This window comes from Macaca mulatta, chromosome 1 (assembly GCF_049350105.2).
Source record: "Macaca mulatta isolate MMU2019108-1 chromosome 1, T2T-MMU8v2.0, whole genome shotgun sequence".
Classification (NCBI taxonomy): domain Eukaryota; kingdom Metazoa; phylum Chordata; class Mammalia; order Primates; family Cercopithecidae; genus Macaca; species Macaca mulatta.
Window position 1 is genome coordinate 227,895,086 of NC_133406.1, and position 25,417 is coordinate 227,920,502.

At 47.9% G+C, this 25,417-nt stretch overlaps 2 protein-coding genes across 2 annotated transcripts; both read left to right on the plus strand.

Moving 5' to 3' along the window:
• The first annotated feature begins 261 nt into the window (after window positions 1-261).
• Window positions 262-1,822, plus strand: HNRNPCL1 (heterogeneous nuclear ribonucleoprotein C like 1). The gene has a single exon (XM_015110022.3). The coding sequence runs from the start codon at window positions 262-264 to the stop codon at window positions 1,159-1,161; it is 900 nt and encodes a 299-aa protein (XP_014965508.3). The 3' UTR covers window positions 1,162-1,822.
• Window positions 1,823-9,729: 7,907 nt separating this feature from the next.
• Window positions 9,730-13,675, plus strand: LOC722781 (PRAME family member 6). Its single transcript, XM_077985613.1, has 3 exons — window positions 9,730-10,192; window positions 10,886-11,464; window positions 12,786-13,675. Exons 1-3 carry the CDS (start codon window positions 9,906-9,908, stop codon window positions 13,345-13,347), a joined length of 1,428 nt encoding a protein of 475 aa, XP_077841739.1. The 5' UTR covers window positions 9,730-9,905; the 3' UTR covers window positions 13,348-13,675.
• The last annotated feature ends 11,742 nt before the right edge of the window (window positions 13,676-25,417 follow it).

A 25,417-nucleotide genomic window follows, 5' to 3' on the forward strand; every position in this document is an offset into this window, starting at 1 on the left:
AAGCTTTGATATTTTTTCCTCTAAATGCAATTTTGTCTTTATTTCAAAAATTGTGATTGTGCCTTTTTTATGTCGTTTCAGAATTCTTGTTGGGGGCCGTTTTGTGAAGAGACGAAGACTGAGCGGTTGTGGCCGCATTTCCGACGTCGAGCCGCAGTTGGCTTCTCCACGTAGAACCCGGGAGGAGGAGACTTGGAATCGAATCTCTTCTCCCTCTTGCCTCCTGTTTTGGCTTTTTGAGAAACCTTCTCATCAACCACAATGGCCAGCAACGTTACCAACAAGACAGATCCTCACTCCGTGAACTCCCGTGTGTTCATTGGGAATCTCAACACTCTCGTTGTCAAGAAATCTGATGTGGAGGCCATCTTTTCCAAGTATGGCAGAGTCGCGGGCTGCTCTGTTCATAAGGGCTTTGCCTTCGTTCAATACGCTAAGGAGATAAACGCCCGCGCCGCTGTGGCGGGAGAGGACGGCAGAATGGTTGCCGGCCAGGTTGTGGATATAAACCTGGCTGCGGAGCCAAAAGCGAACCAGCGAAAAGCAGGCGGGAAACGATCAGCAGCGGAGACGTCCGGCTCCTCCTTTGACTCGGACTATGACTTCCAACGGGATTATTACGGTCGGATGTACAGTTTCCCGGCACGGATCCCTCCTCCTCCTCCTGTTGCTCTGGCTGGAGGGCCCTCGAAACGTCCGCGCGTGTCAGGAAGCACCTCAGGAAGGCGCACAAGTGGCTTCGGTTCCAAGAGTGGACAGAGGGGATCTCACAAGTCTGGAAAGTTGAAAGGAGATGACCTTCAGGCCATCAAGCAGGAGTTGACCCAGATAAAAGAGAAAGTGGCTTCTCTCCTGCAAAACCTGGAAAACATTGAAAAGGAACAGAGCAAAGAAGGAGTAGAGGTGAAGAACGCTACGTCACAAGAGGAGCAGAGCAGCAGCTCCGTGAAGAAAGGGGAGGCTCACGTGAAGCTGGAGTCTGAGGGGGGCGCAGATGGCTCTGCTGACGAGCGGCCCCTACTGGACGATGCTGATAATGAAGATCGGGCGGATGAGCAGCTGGAGTTGATCAAGGATGATGAAAAAGAGGCTGAGGAAGGAGAGGATAAGAGAGACGGCGCCAATGGCCAGGATGACTCTGAAGCACATAGTGGGGTTTAGAAATCTTATCCCATTATTTTTTTACCTATATCTTCAGCACATGCTTACTGTTCTCCTCATCCTTGTCCTTCCCATATTCATTAATTCATTTTTTTTGCCCTGCACCTAGTCCCATTTTCACTTCCCTTGATGCTCCTAGTAGTTTTCTTAAGTCTTACCCTGCAATATTTTCTTGTAATTTAGATGCCTCTTTGTAACTTAACAGTAAAAAGGATGTATGGTTATCAACTGTCTCCAAAATAATCTCTTTTTTTTTTGTAGGGAATACAATTCTTTTCATTCATACGTAAGTTCAGTAGTTGCTTCCCTAACTGCAAAGGCAATCTCATGGAGTTGAGCAGCTCCTGAAAGCAGCTTGGAGTTAGAATTATGTGTGTTACACCCCCACGTTAGTGTGCTGTGTGGGGCACTTCAACAAAAATCTAACGATATATTTTTGTGAATGAGACTTGGCATGTCAAATGCATCCTCAGGAAAATAATTAGTGTTATAATCTTAAAACTTGTTTTCTAAAGTTGATACTGTGGGTTATTTTTGTGAACACCTTGATGTTTGGGACCTTTTTTCCTCAAAATAAACAAGTCCTTATTCAACCAGGAATTTAAAGAAAGAAAATTCTTGGTGGGAGCAGTGACTCCTGCCTGTAACTCCAACACTTTGGGAGGCCAAGGCGGGAGGATCATTTCAGCCCAGGGGTTCGAGACCAACCTGGACAACATGGCAAAACCCTATCTCTACAAAACATTTGGCCCCTGCCCTGGAAGGGGAGGCCCACAGTGCGCATAAGCAGGAGCCTCAGGGCATCGCCAGCCCGTGCCTGTCCTCACGGTGGGCAGCGGCCCTTGCTGAATTAAACTAGCTCTCACCAGTAAAGATATCATATTCCCTTTTATCTAACTATGAAACTCATAGAGGCATATAACACTTGTAAAATATTTCTTTTCTTTTTTTTTTTTTTTTTAGTGGAGTTTCAGCTGGGATTATAGGCGCACACCACCATTCCTGGCTAATGCTTTATTTTTAGCAGAGACGTGGTTTCACCATGCTGGTCCCAGGCTGGTCTTGAACTCCTGACTTCAGGTGATCCTCCTGCCTCAGCCTCCCAAAGTGCTAAGGTTATAGGCATGAGCCACCACGCTGGGCCCATTCTATGGGTTTTGACAAATGGATAATGACGTTTCCACCATTATAGCATCATGCAGAGTAGTTTCACTTCCTACAAAGCCTCTCAGCTCTGCCTATTCATCCCACTGTACCCCAATCCCTGGCAGCCACTGGGCTTTCTGCTGTGCCTGCAGTCTTGCCTTTTCCAGATTGTCTCACAGGATGTCATCTTTTCACATTGACTTCGTTTAGCTTGTACCATAACATGCATTTAGGGATCCTCCATGTCACTTCAGGGCTTAATAATCTATTGATTGGACGAATCACTATTTTTATCCATTCACTATTGAAGGGCATCTTGGTTGCTTCCAAGTTTTGGCAATTACGAATAAAGCTGGTACAAACATCTGTGGGCAGGTTTACTCATTTAGGTAAATATCGGCTATGATGATTACTGGATAGTGCACTTTGGGTATTTTAGAATTTTTTTCCTGGACAATCTCATCTGCTAGACAGACACTGCCTCTTAAAGATTAGGGACTAGGCTGGGAGCAGTGACTCACACCTGTAATCACAGCACTTTGGGAGAGCAAGGCAGGAGAATCACCTGAGGTCAGGAGTTCGAGACCAGCATGGCCAACATGTTGAAACCCCGTTTCTTTTTTTCTTTCTCTTTTCTTTTTTTAATTTTTTAGACAGAGTCTTGCTCTCCCCCAGGCTGGAGTGCAGTGGTGTGATCTTAGCTCACTGCAACCTCTGCCTCCCGGGTTCAAGTGATTCTTCTGCCTCAGTCTCCTGAGTAGCTGAGATTACAGGCACGTACCACCACACCCGGCTAATTTTTGTGTTTTTAGTAGAGATGGGGTTTCACTATCTTGACCAGGCTGGTCTTGAACTCCTGACCTTGTGACCATCCACCTTGGTCTCCCAAAGTACTGGGATTACAGGCGTGAGAAACCACGATTGGCCTGGCGAAACCTCGTTTCTACTAAAAATACAAAAATTAGCCGGATATGGTGGTATGTTCCTGTAATCCCTGCTTCTCGGGAGGCTGAGGCAGGAGAATCACTTGAACCTGGGAGGTGGAGGTTGCAGTGAGCCAAGATCGTGCCATCCAGCCTGGGCGACAAAAGCAAAACTCCAACTCAAAAAAGAAATAAAAGGGTAGGGACTCTGTCTCTGTTACCCTGTGGTCCTACAGGTGAGCATGGCGCCTGACGTGTGCTAGCAGATGCTGTTGACCACATGGCGCATAGAACACTATCAGTTCACAGCCACTGATTTGTCAATTTGGGGAGGTCAACATTAGCGGGCTACCAATTATGTAAATAAGTTGGATATGAAAGACATAGCCGTGGTGGCGCTGTGGTCACTCCCTGTGTATCTTGAAGTCCAGTAATCAGAAGAAGTACATGCGGGCAACTTCATTTGTTTCTCGTACATCCCCCATCCCTGCAATTAATACAGACGGGATTCTCAACGTAAGACAATCCAATAATACAGACAACAAATGTCTCCTCTGAACTTTCCCTCCATCCCTACCTCCTCTCCAGATAGTTCAGTTCAGTGTGACTTCCTAAACATCCTTATGTGTGCATAGAGATGCCTGGGTTTTTTAGTATCTTGGTTTTTTTTGGGTGTTTTGGGTTTTTTTTGAGACAGAGTTTCCCTCTTGTTGCCCTGGCTGGAGCGCAATGGTGAGATCTCGGCTCACTGCAGCCTCCACCTCCAGGGTTCAAGCTATTCTCCTGCCTCAGCCTCCAGAGCACCTGGGATTATAGGCGTGCGCCACTACTCCCAGCTAATGTCATATTTTTAGTAGAGCCACTGGGCCCGGCCGGACGATGTCTGGTTTTATCTTTCCTTATAGAAATAGTGTTTTACTGTGGTATTGATCATCTCACTTTTTTCCACTTAAGTGTAAATCTTGAAGATTTGTCCTCATTCTAATTAGCTGGCATAGAGTAGTTTATAAAACGAATGGTGCACGGTTTAACCTTTGCCTGTTGATGTACATTTATTTTACTATTACAGACCATATGGTACTAAATTCCTTGTCCACACTAAAGCTTCTCTTTGGCTTCTCAAAGCTTTCCCTGTATTTATCCCATCTCTTCTGGATCAATTTTCTTGTCTCTGATAAATCATTTTCATCAGCTTATGACCAGGCTCTTCACAATCTTTCATTTTGAAAATGAAGCAAAAGGAAAAGAAAGAAAAAAACTGTGTTTGCTGCCATAGGAGTCTCTAGCTAGCATTCATTTCTTCCCATTTCTAGCAGAATTTCTCTAAAGTGTTCTGGGCTGGGCACAGTGACTCACCCCTGTAATACTAGTACTTTGAGAGGCCAAGGCAGGCACACTGCTTGAGCTCAGGAGTTTAAGACCAGCCTGGGCAACATGGTGAAACTCGGTCTCTACAAAAAGTTCGCCAGGTGTGGTGGTGCACACCTGTAGTCCCAGCTACTTAGGGAGCTGAGACTGGAGGGTGGCTTGAGCCCAGGAGGTCAAGGCTGCAGTGAGGCGAGATAGTGCCACTGCACTCCAGTCTGGGTGACAAACTGAGACCCTGTCAAAAAAAAAAAAAAAAAAAAAAAAAGAATTCTGCACATTCCAATCACGATATCTTAGTCTCTCATATATTGTCAGTATAATTTTCATAATATTCCAAATACACAGAAAAGTCTACTGAGTAATACATAAAACACAAAGTTACTCACACCCAGCTTTATTGTTAACATTTTGCCATATTTGCTTCAGATTTCCCCTGATGAATCACCTTCCAGATGAGTCTTCCTGGGTGACCCTCCCTTATTGCCGGAGTCTTGTCTCTTACTTTCTGCCCAGACAAAACCATTTTCTTGAATTTGTTATCTATTGGCTGAGCACAGTGGCTCCTGCTTGTAATCCCAGCACTTTGGGAGGCCGAGGCTAGAGGATCACTTGAAGTCAGGAGTTTGAGACCCGCCCGCCCAATGTGGTGGAACCACATCACTACTAAAAATGCAAAAATCAAATTACATGCCTGTAATCCCAGCTACTCGGGAGACTGAGACAGGAGAATCGCTTGAATCCAGGAGGCGGAGGTTGCAATGAGCCGAGATCCTGCCCCTGCATACCAGCCTAGGCAACTGAGTGAGACTCTGTCTCAAAAAAATAAATAAATAAATTCTTTTTTTTTTTTTTTTTTTTTTGAGGCGGAGTCTCGCTCTGTCGCCCAGGCTGGAGTGCAGTGGCGCCATCTCGGCTCACAGCAAGCTCCGCCTCCCGGGTTCCCGCCATTCTCCTGCCTCAGCCTCCCGAGTAGCTGGGACTACAGGCGCCGCCACCACGCCCGGCTAATTTTTTTTGTATTTTTAGTGGAGACGGGGTTTCATTGTGTTAGCCAGGATGGTCTCGATCTCCTGACCTCGTGATCCGCCCGTCTCGGCCTCCCAAAGTGCTGGGATTACAGGCTTGAGCCACCGCGCCCGGCCTATAAATTCTAATCAGAGACCTCACTCACTCAAGTCTCTAGGCTCAGATAATTTCCATGTGATTTTTTTCCAAACTGTCAGTTTTTTTTTTTTGTTTGTTTTTGTGTTTGTTTTAAGATGGAGTCTTGCTCTGTCGCCCACGTTAGAGTGCAATTGCACAATCTCTGCTCACTGCAATCTCGGCCTCCCAGACTCAAGCGATTCTCCTGCCTCAGCCTCTCAAGTAGCTGGGATTACAGGCACCCACCACCACACCTGGCTAATTTTTCCATTTTTAGTAGAGATAGGGTTTCACCATAATGGCCAGGCTGGTCTCAAACTCCTGACCTGAAGTGATCTGCCCGCCTCAGCCTCTCAAAGTCCTGGGATTACAGGTGTGAGACACTATGCCCAGTCGGTATTTTCTGTCTTACATAAGATATTCCAGAAAGAAAGGGAAATATGGAAAGCTGTCTGATTCATTTCATGAGGAGCTGTAACCTATGTTTTAAAAGTGAATAAGGATGTTAGAAGGAAAGTAAATGTAAAACTTACTTGGCAAAAGTTTTCTATTTCTTTTTATTTTATTTATTTTTCATTTATTACTATTATTTTTTTTAGACAGAGTCTCATTCTGTCACCCAGGCTGAAGTGCAGTGGCACGATCTCAGCTCATGGCAACCTTCACCTCCTGGGTTCAAGGGATTCTCCTGCCTCAGCCTCCCAAGTAGCTGGGATTACAGGCACCCACCATCATCCCCGGCAAATTTCTGTGTTTTTGAAGTGATGGGGTTTCACCATGTTGGCCTGGCTGGTCTTGAACACCTGACCTCAGGTGATCCACGCAACTTTTCCTCCCAAAGTGATGGGATTACAGGCATGAGCTACCTTGCCCAGCCTTGAATGGATGAACTCTTGACTTCTACCCTATCCCTAACACTGTCAATTTTATGATTCAAGAATTTGGTATGGATATCTGAGATGAATGGATATCTGACACATTCCATTCATCTGGGGAGAGCCAAAAACTTAATCAGGATTAACTGGGTGGAGCTTCAGGAACCCAATCAGATATCACTTGTAGATTGGAAGCTAGCAGTGGATAAGTGGAGAGGCGTGGGTGGGAGTTGTGATTAGAAAGGTCAATAAAAGCTTCTAAAGACACACAGGAGAGACCCAAAGTCTTCAAGCCTGGAGTTACAGCTCGATTCTTCCTGAGGTCTGAGCAACCCGCAAAGTGACTCCAGATCTGGTAAGTCCCTAATTTCTGTAAGGACACTCCCATCTGACCTACAGTCAGCCCGTCTGGGATGGTGACAGTGCAGCCTGTGATGGCACAGAGTTGTATCCTGTTTTTTGTTTTTTTTTTCCTCATATGAACAATTTGAAGATTTGAATTTTTTTCTCTAAATGCAGTTTTGTCTTTCTTTCAAAAAATTGGATTGTGCTTTGGTTTATGTCATTTCATAACTGTTCATGGGAGCAGTGACTCATGCCTGTAACCCCAACACTTTGGGAGGGCAAGGTGGGAGGATCATTTGAGCCCAGGCATTTGAGACAAACCAGGGCAACATGGCAGAAATGCATCTCTACCACATATTCTTTTTTTGACGGGGGGATGGAGTCTCACTCTGTTGCCAAGGATGGAGTGTAGTGGCATGATCTCAACTCACTGCAACCTCCGCCTCCCAGGCTCAAGCAATTTTCATGCCTCAGCCTCCTAAGTAGCTGGTATTACATTCGTCTGCCACCATGCATGGCTAATTTTTGTATTTTTAGCAGCAGTGGGGTTTCACCATGCTGGCCAGGTTGCTCTTGAACTCCTGACCTCAAGTGATCCACCTGCCTTGGCCTCCCAAAGTGCTGGAATTACAGCCATGAGCCAATGCTGGTCGGCCTCAAAAAAAAAAAAAAAAAAAAAAAAAAATGTAAGTTAGGGCATGGTGGCATGCATCTGTATTCCTAGTTATTTGGGTGACTGAGGTGGGAGAATCACTTGAGCCCAGAAGATTGAGCATGCAGTGTGCCATGCTCACACCACTGCTGTACTCCAGCCTGGGCAACAGAGTAAGACCCTGTTAAAAAAAAAAAAAAAAAAAAGAAAGAAAGAAAAAAATCTTAACCAAAGAGTATCTTTCACCTTAATCTTAAACCAGTCACATCCTCATTGTAACTCTTCCACCTGGATGGAGACATGGGTGTGGGGGTGCATGCTTGTAATCCCAGCTACGTGGAAGGCTGAAGCATGAGAATCACTTGAACCTGGGAGGTGGAGGTTACAGTGAGCTGAGATGGTGTCACTGCATTCCAGCCTGGGCATCAGCTCCCCCCACTCCAAAAAAATTAAATTATACCACCCAGGTGATCATTGGATACATGAAGATTTCTACTGTGTTTTCTTAGGGACAGTCATGTGTGTCTTTGTAAAACTGTTTCAACTCTGAAATATTTTGATACATTTGATGTGGCCAAGGATCCCTCAACAAAGATACTTTCAAGTTTTTTTCTTTCTGTCTAATGTCAGGAAGAGATTCAACCCTTCCCTATCTCACACTCAGGACTATGAAGGACACATATTAGTAAAGCTCCATGTTTGTGGAGTCAATCAGTGAATGAGTCCTGCACTTTCACCCTATCCATAAATCTTTCACTTTGATGGATGAATGTCTAATTCAATCAGTTAACCTAAAAGAAAGCCAAAAATCCAATCAGAATTAACTGGGTGGGGCTTAAGAAGTCTAATCAAATCTAGTTCTCTCTCTCTTTTTTTATTTTTATTTTTTTATTTTTTGAATCTAGCCTATTTCTCAAACTGGAGTGCAGTGGTATAATGTCAGCTCACTGCAACTTCTGCCTCCTGGGTTCAAGCGATCCTCCTGCCTCAGCCTCCCTAGTAGCTTGGACTACAGGTGCACACCACTGCACCAGGTTAGTTTTTCTAATTTTAGTAGAGATAGGGTTTTACCATGTTGGCCAGCTGGTCTCGAACTCCTGACCTGAGATGATCCACCATCCTCAGCCTCCCAAAGTGCTGGGATTACAGGTGTGAGTCACCATGCACAGCCAAAGTGGTTCATTTTTAATATGTGTAAAAGGTGTGTATTGGGAACATCTGTCTTGTAAATGATGTGTAACAATGTCACATAGATTTCAGCTTCTCACTGAAATTTTCAATAATGAGGCTGGGGTGGAGGCTCACACCTGTAATCCCAGCACTTTGGGAGGCCAAGGCGGGTGGATTGTTTCATTCTAAGACCAGACTGGACAACACAGCAAAATGCACTGTCTTTACAAACAGTCAAAAATTAAAAGATTAGCTGGTCATGGTGATGCATGCCCGTGGTCCCAGGCACTTGGGAAGCTGAGGTGGAAGAATCCTCTGAGTCTGGGAGGTCAAAGCTGCACTGAGTGGAGATCCCAGCACTGAACTCCAGCCTGGGTGACAGAGCAAGATGCTGTCAGAACGAAAGAAAGAGAAAGAAAGAGAAAGAGAGAGAGAGAAAGAAAGAAGGGAAGGAGGGATGAAGAGAAGGAAGGAAGGAAGGAAGGAAGGAGGGAAGGAGGGACGGAGGGAAAGAAGGGAAGAAGGAAGAAGGGAGGGAGGGAAGGAAGGAAAGAGAGAGAGAAAGAAAGAAAGGAAGAAGAGAGGGAAAAAAGAAGGGAGGGAAAGAGGGAGAGGAGGAAAGACGAAAGAGAGAAAGAGAAAGAAAGCTTAAATAATTAAAAGAAAACACATAGAAACCGTTCTAGGGGTGCTCCATGAATGTTCCCAACCAGCTAATTTGTAGGAACTGGGAATGTAGGCATGTAGGCTTGTGACACTCCCATTCCCATTGTTTTAGAATCTTGAGTAATTAGAAATTTCCCCCAAAGGTGGGAGGGGTTAGTTTTCAGGCTCCTCCATGCTCACTAGTCACTGGCTGGAGCACCAGATAGAAAGGAAGGGCTAGTGCGGGTCCTGCCTCCTCACTGCTTGGGAGACGCTCATGCTGATGCAGCAGAGGCAGAATGCTGGCTTTGTGGCCATGAGTACAGAGTAGAATTGGAGTAAACTGAGGACTCTTTCACCCTCGCCAGAGCAGTGACTTTGGCCCTGGGAGAAGATGAGATTGCAGGGGCTTGGCCTGAGAGTGATGCCTTTTCTCTGGACTTGTCCTGTGGAACTTTTCCTTGCAGATTGGTGAAGATGAGCGTCCGGACTCCACCCAGACTCCTGGAGCTGGCGGGGCGGAGCCTGCTGAGGGACCAGGCCTTGACCATGTCCACCCTGGAGGAGCTGCCCACGGAACTTTTTCCCCCCCTGTTCATGGAGGCCTTCAGCAGGAGACGCTGTGAGGCCCTGAAGCTGATGGTGCAGGCCTGGCCCTTCCGCCGCCTCCCTTTGAGGCCTCTGATAAAGATTGTTTGTCTGGAGACCTTCCAAGCTGTGCTTGATGGACTTGATGCACTGCTTACCCAGGGGGTTCGTCTCAGGTGAGGTGGCCCAGGTGGGCTGGCGTGGAGTTCACAGGTGTCCAGAGAAGGACCAGATGAGTCATGAGAAGTGGGGAGGCCCAAGAGGGGATGGCGCTGGTGGGAAAGCTCAGAGAGGCCTTGGCCATTCCGCAGCTCCTCAGGGAAAGGACTGCTCACCACCCAGCGTCCATGGAGGTAACAGGAACCTCTCCTCTAGTGGCACTGAAAGGCACCACGAAAAATGAGAACTGGGCCGGGCATGGTGGCTCACAATGTAATCCTAGCACTTTGGGAGGCCAAGGCAGGCAGATCACGTAGGGTCAGGAGTTCGAGCCCAGCCTCTCCAACATGGTCAAACCCCAACTCTACTAAAAATACAAAAATTAGCTGGGCATGGTGGTGGGAGCCTGTAATCCCAGACACTTGTGAGGTTGAGGCAGGAAAATCATTTGAACCTGGGAGGTGGAGGTTGCAGTCAGCTGAGATCACACCACTGCACTCCAGCCTGGGTGACAGGGAAAATTCATCTCAAAAAAAAAAAAAAAAAAAAAAAAAAAGTGGAACTGGGCAGGATCCAAGGGGAAAACAGGGTGGAAAACAGTCAGAGAGAGGGAGAAGAAGCAGGGAGGGGAGCAGCTACTATCCAGGATGTGGAGTATAAGTTCAGAAGTGAGTCCTTACATTCTCAGTCTCGCCTCTATTTTCCCACAGACGGTGGAAGCTTCAAGTGCTGGATTTACAGGATGTCAGTGAGAACTTCTGGATGGTTTGGTCTGAAGCCATGGCCCGTGGGTGCTTCCCCAATGCCATGAGGAGCAGAAAACCAGTGCAGGACTGTCCAAGAATGAGAGAACAGCAGCCCTTGACTGTGTTCATAGACCTTTGGCTCAAGACCAGGACTCTGGATGAATACCTCACCTGCCTCCTTCTGTGGGTCAAGCAGAGAGAAGGTTTACTACACCTGTGCTGTAAGAAGCTGAAAATTTTGGGAATGCCCTTCCACAATATCAGAAACATCCTGAAAATGGTGAACCTGGACTGTATCCAGGAGGTGGAAGTGAATTGCAGTTGGATACTGCCCATCCTGACACAGTTTACCCCATACCTGGGCCAGATGAGGAATCTTCAGAGGCTCGATCTCTCCCACGTGGACGTCTCTCACTACGTTTCCACAAAGCAGAAGGAGTTTGTTACCCAGTTCACCTCTCAGTTCCTCAAGCTGCACTACCTCCAAAAGCTTTATATGAACTCTGTTTCTTTCCTCGAAGGCCACCTGGACCAGCTGCTCAGGTGAGCGAGGGGGGTGAGCTTTCTCTGCAGACCACAGCAGAGCCTATGTTACAGTAAACGCTAGTGGGCATCTACTGTGAGCCAGCCCATGAGGATGTAACAGTGCAGGGGACACTAGAATGTCCACGTATTGTCCCGTTGGTGGCTCTGTCCTGAAATGGGTTTCACACAACCATCCCAATAGAGGCAGGTGAGGTATCTGGGATTACAGGTGTGGGCCACCACACCTGGCTAATTTTGACATTTTAAGTAGAGACAGGGTGTCACCACGTTGACCAGGCTATCTGCAAACTCCTGACCTCAGGTGATCCACCCGCCTTGGGGTCCCAAAGTGCTGGGATTATAGGCGTGAGCCACCACACCCAGCCAACAAGATAATTTTTGAGGAGATGATGGGAAGTGGGGAAGTGAAGTGGGCACCGAAGAGGGGGATGCTCAGCAAACCTGCACATTTCAGAGTATCAGCTTTGTGCCCCACAGCTTGGTGAACACGAATGATCCCATCTCTATCCCTGTTGTAATAGGTTGCTTTGAGCTCCAAGTAAATTAATTACCTAGGAAATGCACGATTCTGAAACAGAGGGTCAGGGAGCAGGCACAAAGAATGGTGAAAGTGATAGATGGCTTGCTGATGATACAGGCGTGTCAGGGACGCGTGCAGCCTGCCCACCCCAGCTGATGTTGCAGGATCCAGTCTGGGTTTGTCCCTTCTGCCTGTGTCTCCACTGGGCTCGTGTGGCCCAGCGATGTGGTTTTCTGCCTGACAGATGAGGAAAGGGAGCTTTAGGGATTCTGTGAACTTGATCCATTCCATAAATGATGGTGAAAAGACTCAGCCTCAAATGGATTTTTTTTTTTAATACATAGTCTCACCCTGTCACCCAGGCTGGAGTGCAGTGGCAGGATTTCTGCTCTCTGCAACCTCCACCTCCTAGGTTCTAGCGATTCTCCTGCCTCAGCCTCCCAAGTAGCTGGAATTGTAGGCACCAGCCACCACACTTGGCTAATTTTTGCATTTTTAGTAGAGAGGGGGTTTTGGCATGATCGCCAGGCTGGTCTCAAAATTCTGACCTCAAGTAATCCGCCAGTCTCAGCCTCTGAAATTCTGGGATTACAGGCGTGAGTTACTGCTCCGGGCCCAAAATGGAAGTGACCTCAATGACAAAGCTCTTCATCACGCAGCGTCCTAAGTGTTGACCAGACAATCAGAATGACCCTGGGCTTGGGCAAAATGGTCTTCATCCTTCACCTTGACATTCTCCACCACCCTCCACTCACCCCTATGATTCTCCAGAACTAACTTCTTGCTTTCTCTCCCCAGCTGTCTGAAGACCCCGTTAAAGATCCTCGCAATAACTAACTGTGTGCTTTTGGAATCTGACTTGAGGCATCTGTCCCAGTGCCCGAGTGTCAGTCAGCTAAAGACCCTGGACCTGAGGGGCATCAGACTGGCCAATTTATGTCTTGTGCCTCTCCAAGTTCTGCTAGGAAAAGTTGCAGCCACCCTTGAGTACCTGGGCTTAGATGACTGTGGCATCATAGACTCCCAAGTCAGCACCATCCTGCCTGCCCTGAGCCGCTGCTTTGAGCTCACCACCTTCAGCTTCTGTGGAAATCCCATCTCCATGGCCACCCTGGAGAACCTGCTGTGCCACACAATCAGACTCAACAACTTATGCCTGGAGCTGTATCCTGCCCCGCGGGACAGTTATGATGCTGGTGGTACTCTCTGCTGGCGCAGATTTGCCCAACTTGGGGCTGAGCTGATGGGGAGAGTGAGGGACTTACGGCACCCCAAGAGGATCTTGTTCTGTACTGACTACTGCGCTGACTGTGGCAACAGGACATTTTATGGCCTGGAGGTAGATCAGTGCTGCTGTTGAATACCTGCCTATTTGGGTGGATATATCAAATGCTTTCTTCTGGACACTTGGAAACTAAAACCTAGGTCTTACATACATCCTAAAGGGAGCACAGAAACCACCGTTTCAGACACCGGCTCTGAAGTGGGAAAGGAAAGGTGATCAAGCAGGGGCCAGACTTGGGGGAAATGTTGACATGGATTCAATGAGACTTTGGGGACCTGTGTCCTATAGAGTCAAAAATGGGAATGGGAATGTCTAGAGTGGAATTCAGGCTTGAGAATACATGAGGGAGTTCCCCTTCCATGGATGGTTGTAAAGAAACAGTCAGAAATAAAAGGAAACTAAGTGGAAACTATCTGGTGCCCTCTGTTGTCAAGTAACCTGCTTTCCAGTTTAAGCCCCAGGAATCTTCAGTTATTGATGGAAAAAGAAGGCACTGAGTTGTCCAATCAATAAGATGCAGCCCCAGAAAATCAAGGCATTTAAATGAAATTTGGTTATTTTAATCAATTTCCTTCCTTTTTTTTTTTTGAGACAGAGTTTCACTTTTGTTGCCCAGGCTGTAATGTGGAGTGCAATTGACATCTCAGATCACTGCAACCTCCATCTCCACAGTTTAAGAGATTCTCCAGCCTCAGCCTCCCAAGTAGCTGGAATTACAGGCATGTGCCACCATGCCCAGCTCATTTTTGTATTTTTAGTACAGACAGAGTTTCATCATTATGTTGGTCAGGCGGGTCTCAAACTCCTGACTTCAGGTGATCCACCCAACTCGGCCTCCCAAAGTGCTGGGATTCCAGGTGTGAGCCACTGCGTCTAACTATTTTTTTGTTTGTTTTTTAAAGATGTTGTTCTGTCACCCGGGCTAGAGTGCAGTGGCACAATCATAGCTTACTGCAGCCTCAATCTCCTGGGTTCAAGCGATCCTCCCACCTCAGCCTTCTGAGTAGCTAAGACTACAGGTATGTGAGTCACCACGCCTGGATACTTTTTTAGTAGAGACAAGGTCTTGCTGTCTTGCCCAGGCTGATTCGGAACTCCTGAGCTCAAGTGATTCTCCTGCCTTGGCCTCCTAAAGTGCAGGGATTATAAGTGTTGGCTTCCACACTTGGCCTCCTCCAGTTCTTCACTTCTCTTTAGACATCTGTTACCTCCTTGTTAGTTTCTGTGGCTGTTCAGTGGGTTAATACTGGTGGACACCCAGGGTCTGGAACATTAGTGGGCAAGAACAGCGAGCCAATCCACATGGAAAGCACCCTCTTCTCAGGGTCTTTCACTGCTCGCCAGATGCTGAGACCCTGGCCATTCCTTGTGAGTCTCCACGTGGTTCCAGAAGCCTTAGTGGGTGGACACACAAGAAGCCACTCTATTCCCGCTGCCCTGGAAGGGGATGTCCATATTGTGTATTAGCTGGAGCCTCTGGGAGGCACCAACCCTTGCTTGTTCCCCTGATGACTAGCAGCCCTTCTTGAATTAAACTGGTTGTAGCCAGTAAAGACAGCCACATTCCCTTTAAATAATATACTAAAACTATACAGGCATGTAACACTTTTAAAATATTTCCATCTGACATTTAAAAAGATACATCTTTTGGGGAAGCTAGGTCAGATCGATGAAGATCTCGTAACACCTTCCTTCTCTCCCTATCAAGGAAGAGACTAGTGCAGCGTGTTTTGGAATCACACATCATCCAAGGGTGGAGAACGATCAAGTGCCTGTGGGTGATGAGTGACCTCCCTGTGCTGAGGAAGCCTGCATAATGGGCACCCAAGTGAAGGATCCTGCTGAGGATTCAGGGGCTGGTGTTGCTGTCAGGGATCTTAGCCAAGAGCCTCAGATTCCCTGTAAAATGAGGATGATGTTGTCCAAAAGCTTACAGGACCCTAGTAGGATCCAATAAGATGGTTTATGTTTAGGGCTTGGTACAGGGCCTGGCACATAGTAATATCAATACATCTTGATCTTTTTTCTCTTCTTAGCAGAAGTCCCAGCGTTTTCCACATTTCAATCTCATCTCCTATTCCTGATAACAGGGAGGAAACAAGAGCCCAGGGCCTACAATGGGACTCAGCTTCTTCAAGTCACCACAAATTTCATCATGATTCTCCCTAACAGCGGAGCCCCAGGAGCCAGCAGGGGGCAGGGCAGGCAGTTCAGCACTGGATTCATTCCTAATAAGATAAAAATTTCCAATCTGTGGGTCTCGGGTGCCATTTGCTCTTAGATCAGACCATATGGTGTAATTTAGTGTTGCAAGGACTATATTTTACAGTATTTTAAAAAATTTCCTCTTATGAGCTAGGTGCGGTGGCTCATGCCTGTAATCCCAACACTTTGGGAAGCCGAGGCAGGTGAATCACTTCAGATCAGGAGTTTGAGACCAGCCTGGCCAACATGGTGAAATCCCGTCTCTACTAAAAATACAAAAAATTAGCTGGGCATGGTGGCACTCGCCTGTAATCCCAGCAATTGGGAAGGCTGAGGCAGGACATTTGGTTGAACCCTGGAGGTGAAGGTTGCAGGGAGCCAGGATCATGCCACTGCACTCCAGCCTGGGTGACAGAACAAGAAAAAAATAATTTACTACAATGTAAATATTATTTAAGTATAAAGATTTGTGTTGTAATTTATGTATATGAACGATATAGAACTTTCAAAGAATGCAATGTGATATTTTAAGAATGGTTAATGGCCAGGTGCGGTGGCTCACGCCTGTAATCCCAGGACTTTGGGAGGCTGAGGCAGGCAGATCACGAGGTCAGGAGTTGGAGACCAGGCTGGCCAACATGGTGAAACCCCGTCTCTACTAAAAATACAAAAAATTAGCTGGGCGTGGTGATGGGCACCTGTAATCCCAGATACTCAGGAGGCTGAAGCAAGAGAAAGAGAATCGCTTGAACCCGGGAGGCAGAGGTTGCAGTGAGCCGAGATCGCGCCACTGCAGTCCAGCCTGGGTGAAAGAGGAGGACTCCGTCTCAAGCGGGGGCAGAAAAAGAATACTTAACTTGGTTTGGAATCTCAAAACAAATGAGATTTTAAAACTAATTTTAAAGACACTGAACAATAATCCTTTCTTCTTTAAAATATATTTAGAATAACACAATTTTAGCTTTGAAAGGAAACATTACAGTTTTTAAAAATATTGAGTTTATTTTATTTTAATTTAAGACAAGTTCTCACTCTGTCATCCAGGTTGGAGTGCAGTGGCATGATCACGGCTCACTGCAGCCTCAACCTCCCAGGCTCAGGTGATATTCCTGCTTCATTTCCCCTAATAGCTGGAACAACAGGCATGAACCATCATACCTGGATTATTTTTGTATTTTTAGTGGAGACCAGGTTTCACCATGTTGCCCAGGCTGGTCTTGAACTTCTGGGCTCAAGCGATCCACCTGCCTCGACCTCCCAAACTGCTGAGAGTTAGCCCTTAAAGGCATGAGCCACCACACCCAGCCCTAGGTTTATTTATTTGTTTGTTTGTTTGTTTGTTTATGTTGGAGATGGAGTCTCACTCTGTCTCCCAGGCTGGAGCACAGTGGCATGATCTCAGCTCACTGCAACCTCCACAATCCAGGGTTCAGGTGGTTCTCCTGCCTCAGCCTCCTGAGTAGCTGGGATTACAGGCATGTGCCACCATACCTGGTTAGTTTTTGTAGTAGTATTAGTATTTTTTAGTAGAGACGGGGTTTCACCATGTTGGCCAGGCTGGTCTCGAACCCCTGACCTCAGGTGATGTGCCTGCCTCAGCCTCCCAAAGTGCTAGGACTACAGGCGTGAGCCACCATGCCCGGCCTATTTTTTTCTTTAAAGCAGTTTTAGATTCACAGAGAAACTAAGCAGAAAGTCCAGAGTTCTCATCTATCCCCTTCCTCCTTCAATATACAGCACCCCCACAGGATCAACACCCACACCAGTGCAGAGCATTCAGCACAGTCAATCAGCCACATGGACACATCACTATCACCCAATGTCTATAGTTTGCATGACGGATCATTGCTGGTTTTTACATTCTATGGATTTTAACAAAGGGATAATGACATGTATCCACCATTAGAGCATCATGCAGAGTAGTTTTGTTTCCCTAAAACTCCTCTGTCCTCTTCCCATTCATCCCATTGTACTCCCAACCCGTGGCAACCACTGGACTTTCTACCATCTCCATAGAAAAAGGCAAAAGCCTTTTCCAGAATGTCTAACAGGATGAGTCTTTTCACATCGCCTTCTTTCACTTGTACCATAACGTGCATTTAGGAATCTCTCATGTCTTTTTATGGCTTCAGAATAGCTCACTGACTGGATAGTCACTGACTGAAGGGCATCTTGCTTGCTTCCAAGTTTTGGCGATTATGAATAAAGCTGCTATAAACATCCAGGTGTGGGTTTACTCATTTTGTTAAATACCGAGGACTATGATTACCAAATTGTAGGGGTATGGCACGTTTTACAAGGATTTTTTCTTTATTGACAATCTCACTTGTTCGGTATCACTGCTAAAGGTCAGGAACTTTGTCTCCATCGTCCTGGGGTCCCACTGCTGAGCAGGGAACCTGGCACTTGGTAGCAAATGCTGTTGACCACGTGATGCACGGAAATGTTTGTCATCAGTATAGCCACTAAATTGCTAACTTAGGGATGTCAACAGCTCGCTACCAATAAGAGAAATAAATTGGATTATGGGAAAAAAAGCCCTTTTGATACTGTGGCTGCTCCATGTGTGTCATGAAAGTCCAGCAATTGGCCAGGTGCAATGGCTCACGTCTGTAATCCCAGCACTTTGGGAGACTGAAGCAGGCGGATCACTTTAGGTCGGGAGATTGAGACTAGCCCGGCCAACATGGTTGAAACCCTGTCTCTATTAAAAATACAAAAATTAACTGGGCGTGGTGGCACATACCTGTAGTCCAGGCTACTGGGGAGGCTGAGGGAGGACAATTGCTTGACCCAGGAGGTGGAGGTTGTGGTGATTGAAGATTGTGCCATTGCACTCCAGCCTGGGCAACAGAGCGAGACACCATAAGAAGAAAAAGAAAAACAAAACAAAACAAAAGGAAGTCCAGCATGGTAAGAGGTACATAGAGGCGCATGTGGGTGAGCTTCATTTGTTTTTCATCCTTTTGCCTTTCTCTGGACAGAATTCTCATTGCAAAACATTCCAAAAACACAGAGCAAATGTCTCCTCTAATCTTCCCCTTATCCCAGACTCCTCTCCAGAGCATAGGTGCTCGTGTCTTCCAGACATTTCTGTGACTTGCTACACAGAAGATCAGATCAAATGGACATGTCCCTAAAAAGGTGGTGACTTGCCAGATCTGGACTCACTTTGCAGGGTGCTGGGACCTCTCCGAGAACCAAGCGGTAGCTCCAGGCGCCAGGGCTGCGGGCTCTTCTGTGCATCTTCAGGAGCTTTTATTGACCTTTCTCAGCACAACCCCCTTCTCAGTTACCAACTTCCAATCCGAAAATGACATCCCACTAGATCCGGAACTGCCACCCAGTTAACCCTGATTGAGTTTTCAACTTTCTTCTCATAAAGTGATTAAATTAGATAGGTATTTATGAAAGTGAAAGAATTAATAATAAGATGAAGGTCAGAAACTCATGTGTTCGCTTATTCCACAAACACTGGTAAAGTTTGACTAATATGTGACCTTCATAGTGATACAGGGAAGGATTTATATATATTTACATATACATATATATGTATTTATTTATTGGAGAACCTTTGGCCACATTGAAAGTATCAAAATGTTCCAGATTTAAAACAGCTTCAAGAAGACAGTGATGTCATCCTTAAAAAACACAATAAAAATCTCAGTGTATCCACTGGTCACCTAGGTTTTGTGCTACCTAACATGGTAGATCATATGCCCATTCGGGTGGAAGACAGGAGCTACTGAGGGCGTAATTTATCTCAAGGTTAAGGTCAAGGCTTCACTAAAAGAAATCAGGTCTACATTACAAAGTAAGGAGGGGGCTGGGCCGGACCGGACTGAGTGTTCTAACGGGACCCTGGGAGGGAACCAAGACAACATAAAACATGGCAGGTATTTTGAGAGCATCTGGGCAAAAGGATTGGAAGACTGTTTTTTAGATTGAGTTTAAAAATTATAAAAACGTAATTACAAAAGAGATAATACAGACTCTTAAAGCATCACACTTTCTTTGAGGGCAGAGAGGGCAGATACAGTCTTGGCTCCTACTGGAAGGTGAAGCATCATGACTCACACACATGATGGGCTTCCCCAGAATACCAGCTTGGGACAAGTGAATCTGAGTGTGTGAGCTGGGGCAGAGCCCAGAGAGGAGCAGTGTGGTCAGACGTAAGGAGGGAGACTTTTCAATCTGGAAGCATGGATGGTGGAAGCTGTGTCTGCAGACTTTGGGAGAGAAATGAACCCCTTGGGGGGTTCTGCACCATCCCCAGGACCCCAGTGAGAATCCTGCCCTTTGGGGGGTATTTCTACCATGTTCTGGTTGCCTGTGCTTCTGAAGGTGCTCCTCTGCTGTCCAGGTCAGAGCACCCTTCGGAGCCCATCTGAAGGGACGGCCTGACCTCAATTCCATTCACAGAATTTCTACTGGGATTCCAAAGCTTCTCCTGGGCTTTTGATCGGGGTCTCTAAAATATTTCTGAACTTCTGTTTTCCTCCCCAAGCCTGCGCTGTCGGGGAAGCCGAGTCCTCTGCTTCCTGGAAATGTCAGCGGATCTCTCCTGCACCCAGGAGTATGGCCACAAACAATGCTAAGAGATATTCTCCCTGGAATCAGCAGTGACCAATAAATTCTCCCCAAATTCTACTGAGCGATTTGGGTGCACCCAGGAAGGCACAATGCAGGGAGCTCCTCAGCTGCTACTCTGGACCTAAAGTGGCACCTGGGACCGATGGAGGGAACCTTGTCTAACTTGTACAGGAAGAGCTGATTCCTCTGGTTTACCTAGAAGTGCCAGGCTGTTGGCAAAGCCTGGGACAGGTCCTGGTGCAGGGGCCATCCCTTCCCAGGCTCCCCTGGCCCAGTCTTAGACATGATGAGGCTGCACCTGGAAAGCAGTGAGTCTGTTTCTGAGGCAGGGCTTTTCCTTGCCTGCGGTGTGTGCCCTCTGTGCATTTCTAACAGTGAAAAATCTCTGACCAGGCCCTGCTGGCCTCCCCTAGTCCTCAGGAGGGTCTCATTCCAGATCACATTTATGACTGTCTTTCCCAAGACCAGGGCCTGCCCCTCTTTTTTCCTCCAATAAAGATCTGAGGAGAAGGTCACTCTGAGAGCAGACAGTGGATGCTGAGGGAGGCGCCTGCAGCAGTCTGGGGTGGGGGAGGTCTGGGAACTCCCTGCAGGCTGGATGGAGCCAGGGGGACTAAGGACAAGAACAGGGTCAAGAAAGGGAGTGTCCCAGAGGAGCTAATGGGGGCCAGATTAAGTGTGGAGGAGAAAGATGGCAGCAGGGTTGGGGACTCGGTTCTCTGACTCTCACAGAGCCACATCCCTGATAAACTGGGGACTTGGGTCTGAGACCCTGAAAGGACTTGGACCTGGATGTGGGGCTGTGAGTTTCCAAGGACTTTTGATTTCGCCCTGGTCTACATGAGGTTCCAGTGGCTGCCTGATCCCACCCCAGGGGCAGAGAGGTGGTCTAGCAGGGAAACCTGGGGAGAGAGAGTCAGTGGCGAGCACCCACCCTGGATGCAATGACAAGAGACAGGTCAAAGGGAGGAAGCCTTGGCGTGTGGCCAGGGGAAGGGAGGCACTTTGAATATGGGGCAGTTCTGTCTCTGCACTTGTCACAGCCTCACAGGACTGTGAGAATTGAACTTTGCAGGAGGGAATGAGGGAGAATGGGGTCTGGACTGGAGTCCCTGTCATCCAAGTGACTCCCTATCTACTCCTGCAAACCAGGGGAAGGTCTTGCTAGGACTTAGTCAAACCTGGGCCTATCAGGCTGCCTGGCACTTTCTCATGGATCCGGAAGGAGCACAGTGATCCTCGGTCGAAAAAATCTTGCATTGTCCAGGGCTGAGGATTGTCAGGTGGCCCTGGAGGGGAAGACTCTGGGGAAAACCACAGAGAAGATTTGGAACATCTCTTAACGCCCAGTGCCTCCCCTTCCTATTAGTTGGGCGTGGTGGCAGGGGAATCTCTTCAACCAGGGAGATGGAGGTTGCGGGGAGCTGAGCTCGTGCCACTGCACTCCAGCCTGGATGGCAACAAGAGCAAAACTCTGTCTCAAACCAACAGTAATGACAAAAACAAAACTTCCGCTGAGGGCCTGGGATGCGCCGCCTGCTATACTGGGTGCTGCTGAGGAAGATAAACAAGAAGCAAGGCAGCTGGAAAATGAGCTCAACAGAATATACCTGGCTTGTCACTGCAGTGCAGATCAGAAAAAAAAAAAAAAAAAAAAAAAAATGTCTGTGCAGATAAAACATGGATCCGGAAGGATAAAATGTGCAGAGCCGTCTGTTTTTTTCGTTCTTCTTCTTTCTAAAGACAGGGCCTCACTCTGTTTCTAAGACTGGTGTTCACTGGTGCAATCTCAGCTCACTGCAGCCTCGGCCTCTCAGGCTGAACCGATCCTCTCGTGTCAGCCTCCCAATTAGCTGGAAATACAGCTGTGTGCCGCCATGCCTGGCTCATTTTGTTTATCTTTTGTAGAGACGAGGTCTCACTGTTGCCCAGGCTGGTCTTGATCCTCCCAATTCAGGCTCCCAAAGTGCTGAGATTACAAGTGGGAGCCCCGTGTCCTGCAAAGCCATCTTCATAATCCGTGTGGAATATGATGGTTATCCCATATCCTTTAATCACTCTTTGTCAGAACATGAACTACTCTCTCACTGCCCATTAGAAATATACAGGGGAATGAAAGAAAAAAGTTAATATTGTCCCGGCACAGTGGCTCAGCCCATAATCCCGGCACTTGGGAGGCCAAGGAGGTCAGATCACCTGATGTCAGGAGTTCATACCAGCCTGGCCAACATAGTGAAACTCCATCTCTACAAAAATACAAAAATTAGGTTGGCATGGTGGCAGGTGCCCGTAATCCCAGCTATTCGGGAGGCTGACGCAGGAGAATCACTTGAACCAGGGAGTCAGAGGTTGCAGTGAGCCGAGATTGTGCCATCACACTCCAGCCTGGGCAACAGAGTGAGACTCCATCACAAAACAAAACAAAAAAAGTTAATATTTATTAAGTGCACTGGAATTTAAAACAGTAAGAATTCAAGCACTTTATTTCCTTGGGAAAACGCACCAAGAGCTGTTTAAACAATTATTGCCTTCCCCACAGCACAGCACAGAGGAGGCAGCCGGCATCTTCCAGGCCTTGGGGCACTGACCTGCTTCTTTCTGAATGGAGATCTGCTCCCTACACACTCCCCTTTGTGCTCCTCAGGTCATGAATATCTCTGAGGCCCATGAGTGTGAGGTCTCTGGCTGGTGGCCTTCCTTCCTGTTTCTCGGGACTTTCTTTTTTGGTGGGTCTCTGGGCACAAGGGATGTGAGCCTGGGGAGAACAGGCTGGACTCTGCATCAGGACGCAGAGGCCCTGGAGGGGCAGACACTGGAGCAAGCAGGTGCTGAATTTACCTGGTTTTTACTCAAAGGAGGCCCCTCACCACTATCTTCCCTGGCACGGTGACTCCAATAAAAAGAAAAAAGGTGCTCACTCAGCACATTTCCTGGAACAGCAAGCAGAAAATATCCCTCTTGGTATTCGTATAAGTATTAGGACTAGTGTTAGTGCTCGTACTTGTATTAGTATTAGTAAGAGTGTTAGTATTAGTATTAGCATTAGTATTGTTTATCTGAAAACAGAGAGAGAAAAGCTGGTTTCTGTCTCCTTTTGATATCATAACTCAAGGTGCCCTGGGGATCTCGAGTGCATGGAGCAGGGAGTCTGAAGGAGTTTGTCCTTTGGGTATGAACCCATGGGAAGTAGGTGTGTACTCTGTGGCCAAACTCACTGGCCTCTTTGCTTAGTGGAGACAGAAGGGCCCAGGACCCACCTCTGAGCCTTTGCTTCCTGGGACCCCTCTCTATCTTTCCATGTGCATGCCTGAGGGGGTTCCTGGTCCTCACCCATCCACATTGGCTCTTCTTGAGATGATTCACTCACTGTACACCTGCGTGACCCTGTGTAGAAAGAATTCCAAAAACCCACGTGGGTCCACATAGAGTGAGGCTGCCTCCAGACAGGCACAGGGTCCCCGAGCCTCTTAGCCACTGCCAGAGCCTGAGACTGGGGCACTCACATGGAGACAAATCCATGGGGCTTTAGAAGAGGCTGGGTTGGTGGGAGCAGAGGAGGGCATGGTTGGAAAGCAGGGGTCCCTGGAAGCTTCAGGGCCACAGGCACTTGGGAGGGGAGAAGCCATCATGGAGAGAAAGGTCAGAGCTCCTTCCATGCCCTGACGTCACAGCGGGTTTCCCTCCCTCCCAGCTCTCCCTGGGCTCTTGTGTCAGGGAGTCAGGGCTGGCTCAGCTGGGGATCTTTGGTGAGTGGGAAGGACATAGGGCACTCGGGGTCTTAAGTTCAACTTTTAACATGATCCTCAAATGAGAGGTTTCACCCAGTGGCCTCCTGTCCACAGACCCCATGTCTTCTTGCTGGACTCCTGGGGGAGCTGCCCAGCCAGGGACATGAGATGTTTCACTTTTGTCTGCCAAATGCAAAGCCGTCTTAATCTACGTGAGGCCAGCTCCGTACTGGAGGGTTGTGGTCCGCAGGACTGGTAGCCCAGCCCACCAGCTTCAGGCCCTCCCTGGTTAGACAGTGGAGCCTGACTAGGTACCCTCGCTTACCCGCCTAGGAGTTTGTCTCTCTCCCACCACCACCCATGGCACCCAGGTCGCACACACCGAGGAGCATCCAAAGGCCAGGGCTGATCTGTCCTTGGCCGCCTCCCATGCTGGTCAGTGTCCAAAGTCCAGAGGGTTCAAGACAGCAGGAGGACAGGGACTCAGCCCGGCCCCGAGCATGCGCACACCCACCTAGGCTGCAATAGCATCCGGGCTCCACCCCAATCCCTCTCCAAAATTAGAGCAGGTGCCATGAGAGACCACGCAGTGGCAGCAAGCACCTCCAGCCACAGGGGAAGGGGAAAACTCCTGGGCCCTCCAGAGCACTGGGGGACGTCAGTTGGTAATTGCAACCTGGGCAGCTTCTGTTGCACCTTTGGAGCTACTGCCCTACCAACTCAGGAGGACCAGGATTCCCTCTTGTCCCAGGCTCCTGTCAGCTCCAAAGTGTATGCAGCCTCGGCTGTGCCCTCTCTCTGTATTTCCCCACAGAGGGGACAGGCGAGATGAAGGTTCACAGGAGCTCTGGCCAACGCTGCACAAACAAACCCAATGCTCCTGGGTCTGGTTTAACGAGCCCCAACTGCACTCTTTTCAAGAAGATTGCAGGCTAACAGCACACAGTGAGGAGTGAGGTTGAGGCTTGGTAGAGGCTTCAGACTTGGGCGCAGGTCCCGTTTAGCCATGAGAGGGTATGGGTGACACAATTTGCTGCCTCAGTGACATGGGGCACAGGCCTGGCCCACAACCCTGCCAAGGCGGGTATCTGTAACAGTGGATCATGGTTCACAGGCCCAGCAATCGGGAGCATCAGGCTCTGTGGTCACCCCTGTGGTGGGCAGATCTTGGAAACACAGCCTCAGGAGGATTTCCACAGAACCTCCCTTTGAGGCCCAGGAACTTGACACTATTAGCAGGGCGGGCACAGTGGCCGCATAGCTGGCCAGGTCATCGAACCAGGTGCCATTTCTGCTTCCCAACCAGGCCTCTGGAGCACAGCCCCAGCTCTGCTTTCTGAACCTGGCAACCACACTTCATGTGCAAGCATGGCACCACCCCAAGCCCATTTCCTCAGGGCCGCTGTCTGCCCAATCTTTGGTGCCCGACTGAGTTGCTCCCCAAAGGTGAAAAAGTAAGGAAAAAAAACAGATGACTTAAGAGAAAAATGGGTGAAGACCATTGGCACACCTGTAATCCCAGCACTTTGGGAGGCCAAGGTTGGCGGATCACTCAAAGCCAGGAACTCGAGACCAGCCTGGTCATCACGACACAACCCTGTCTCTACTAAATATACAAA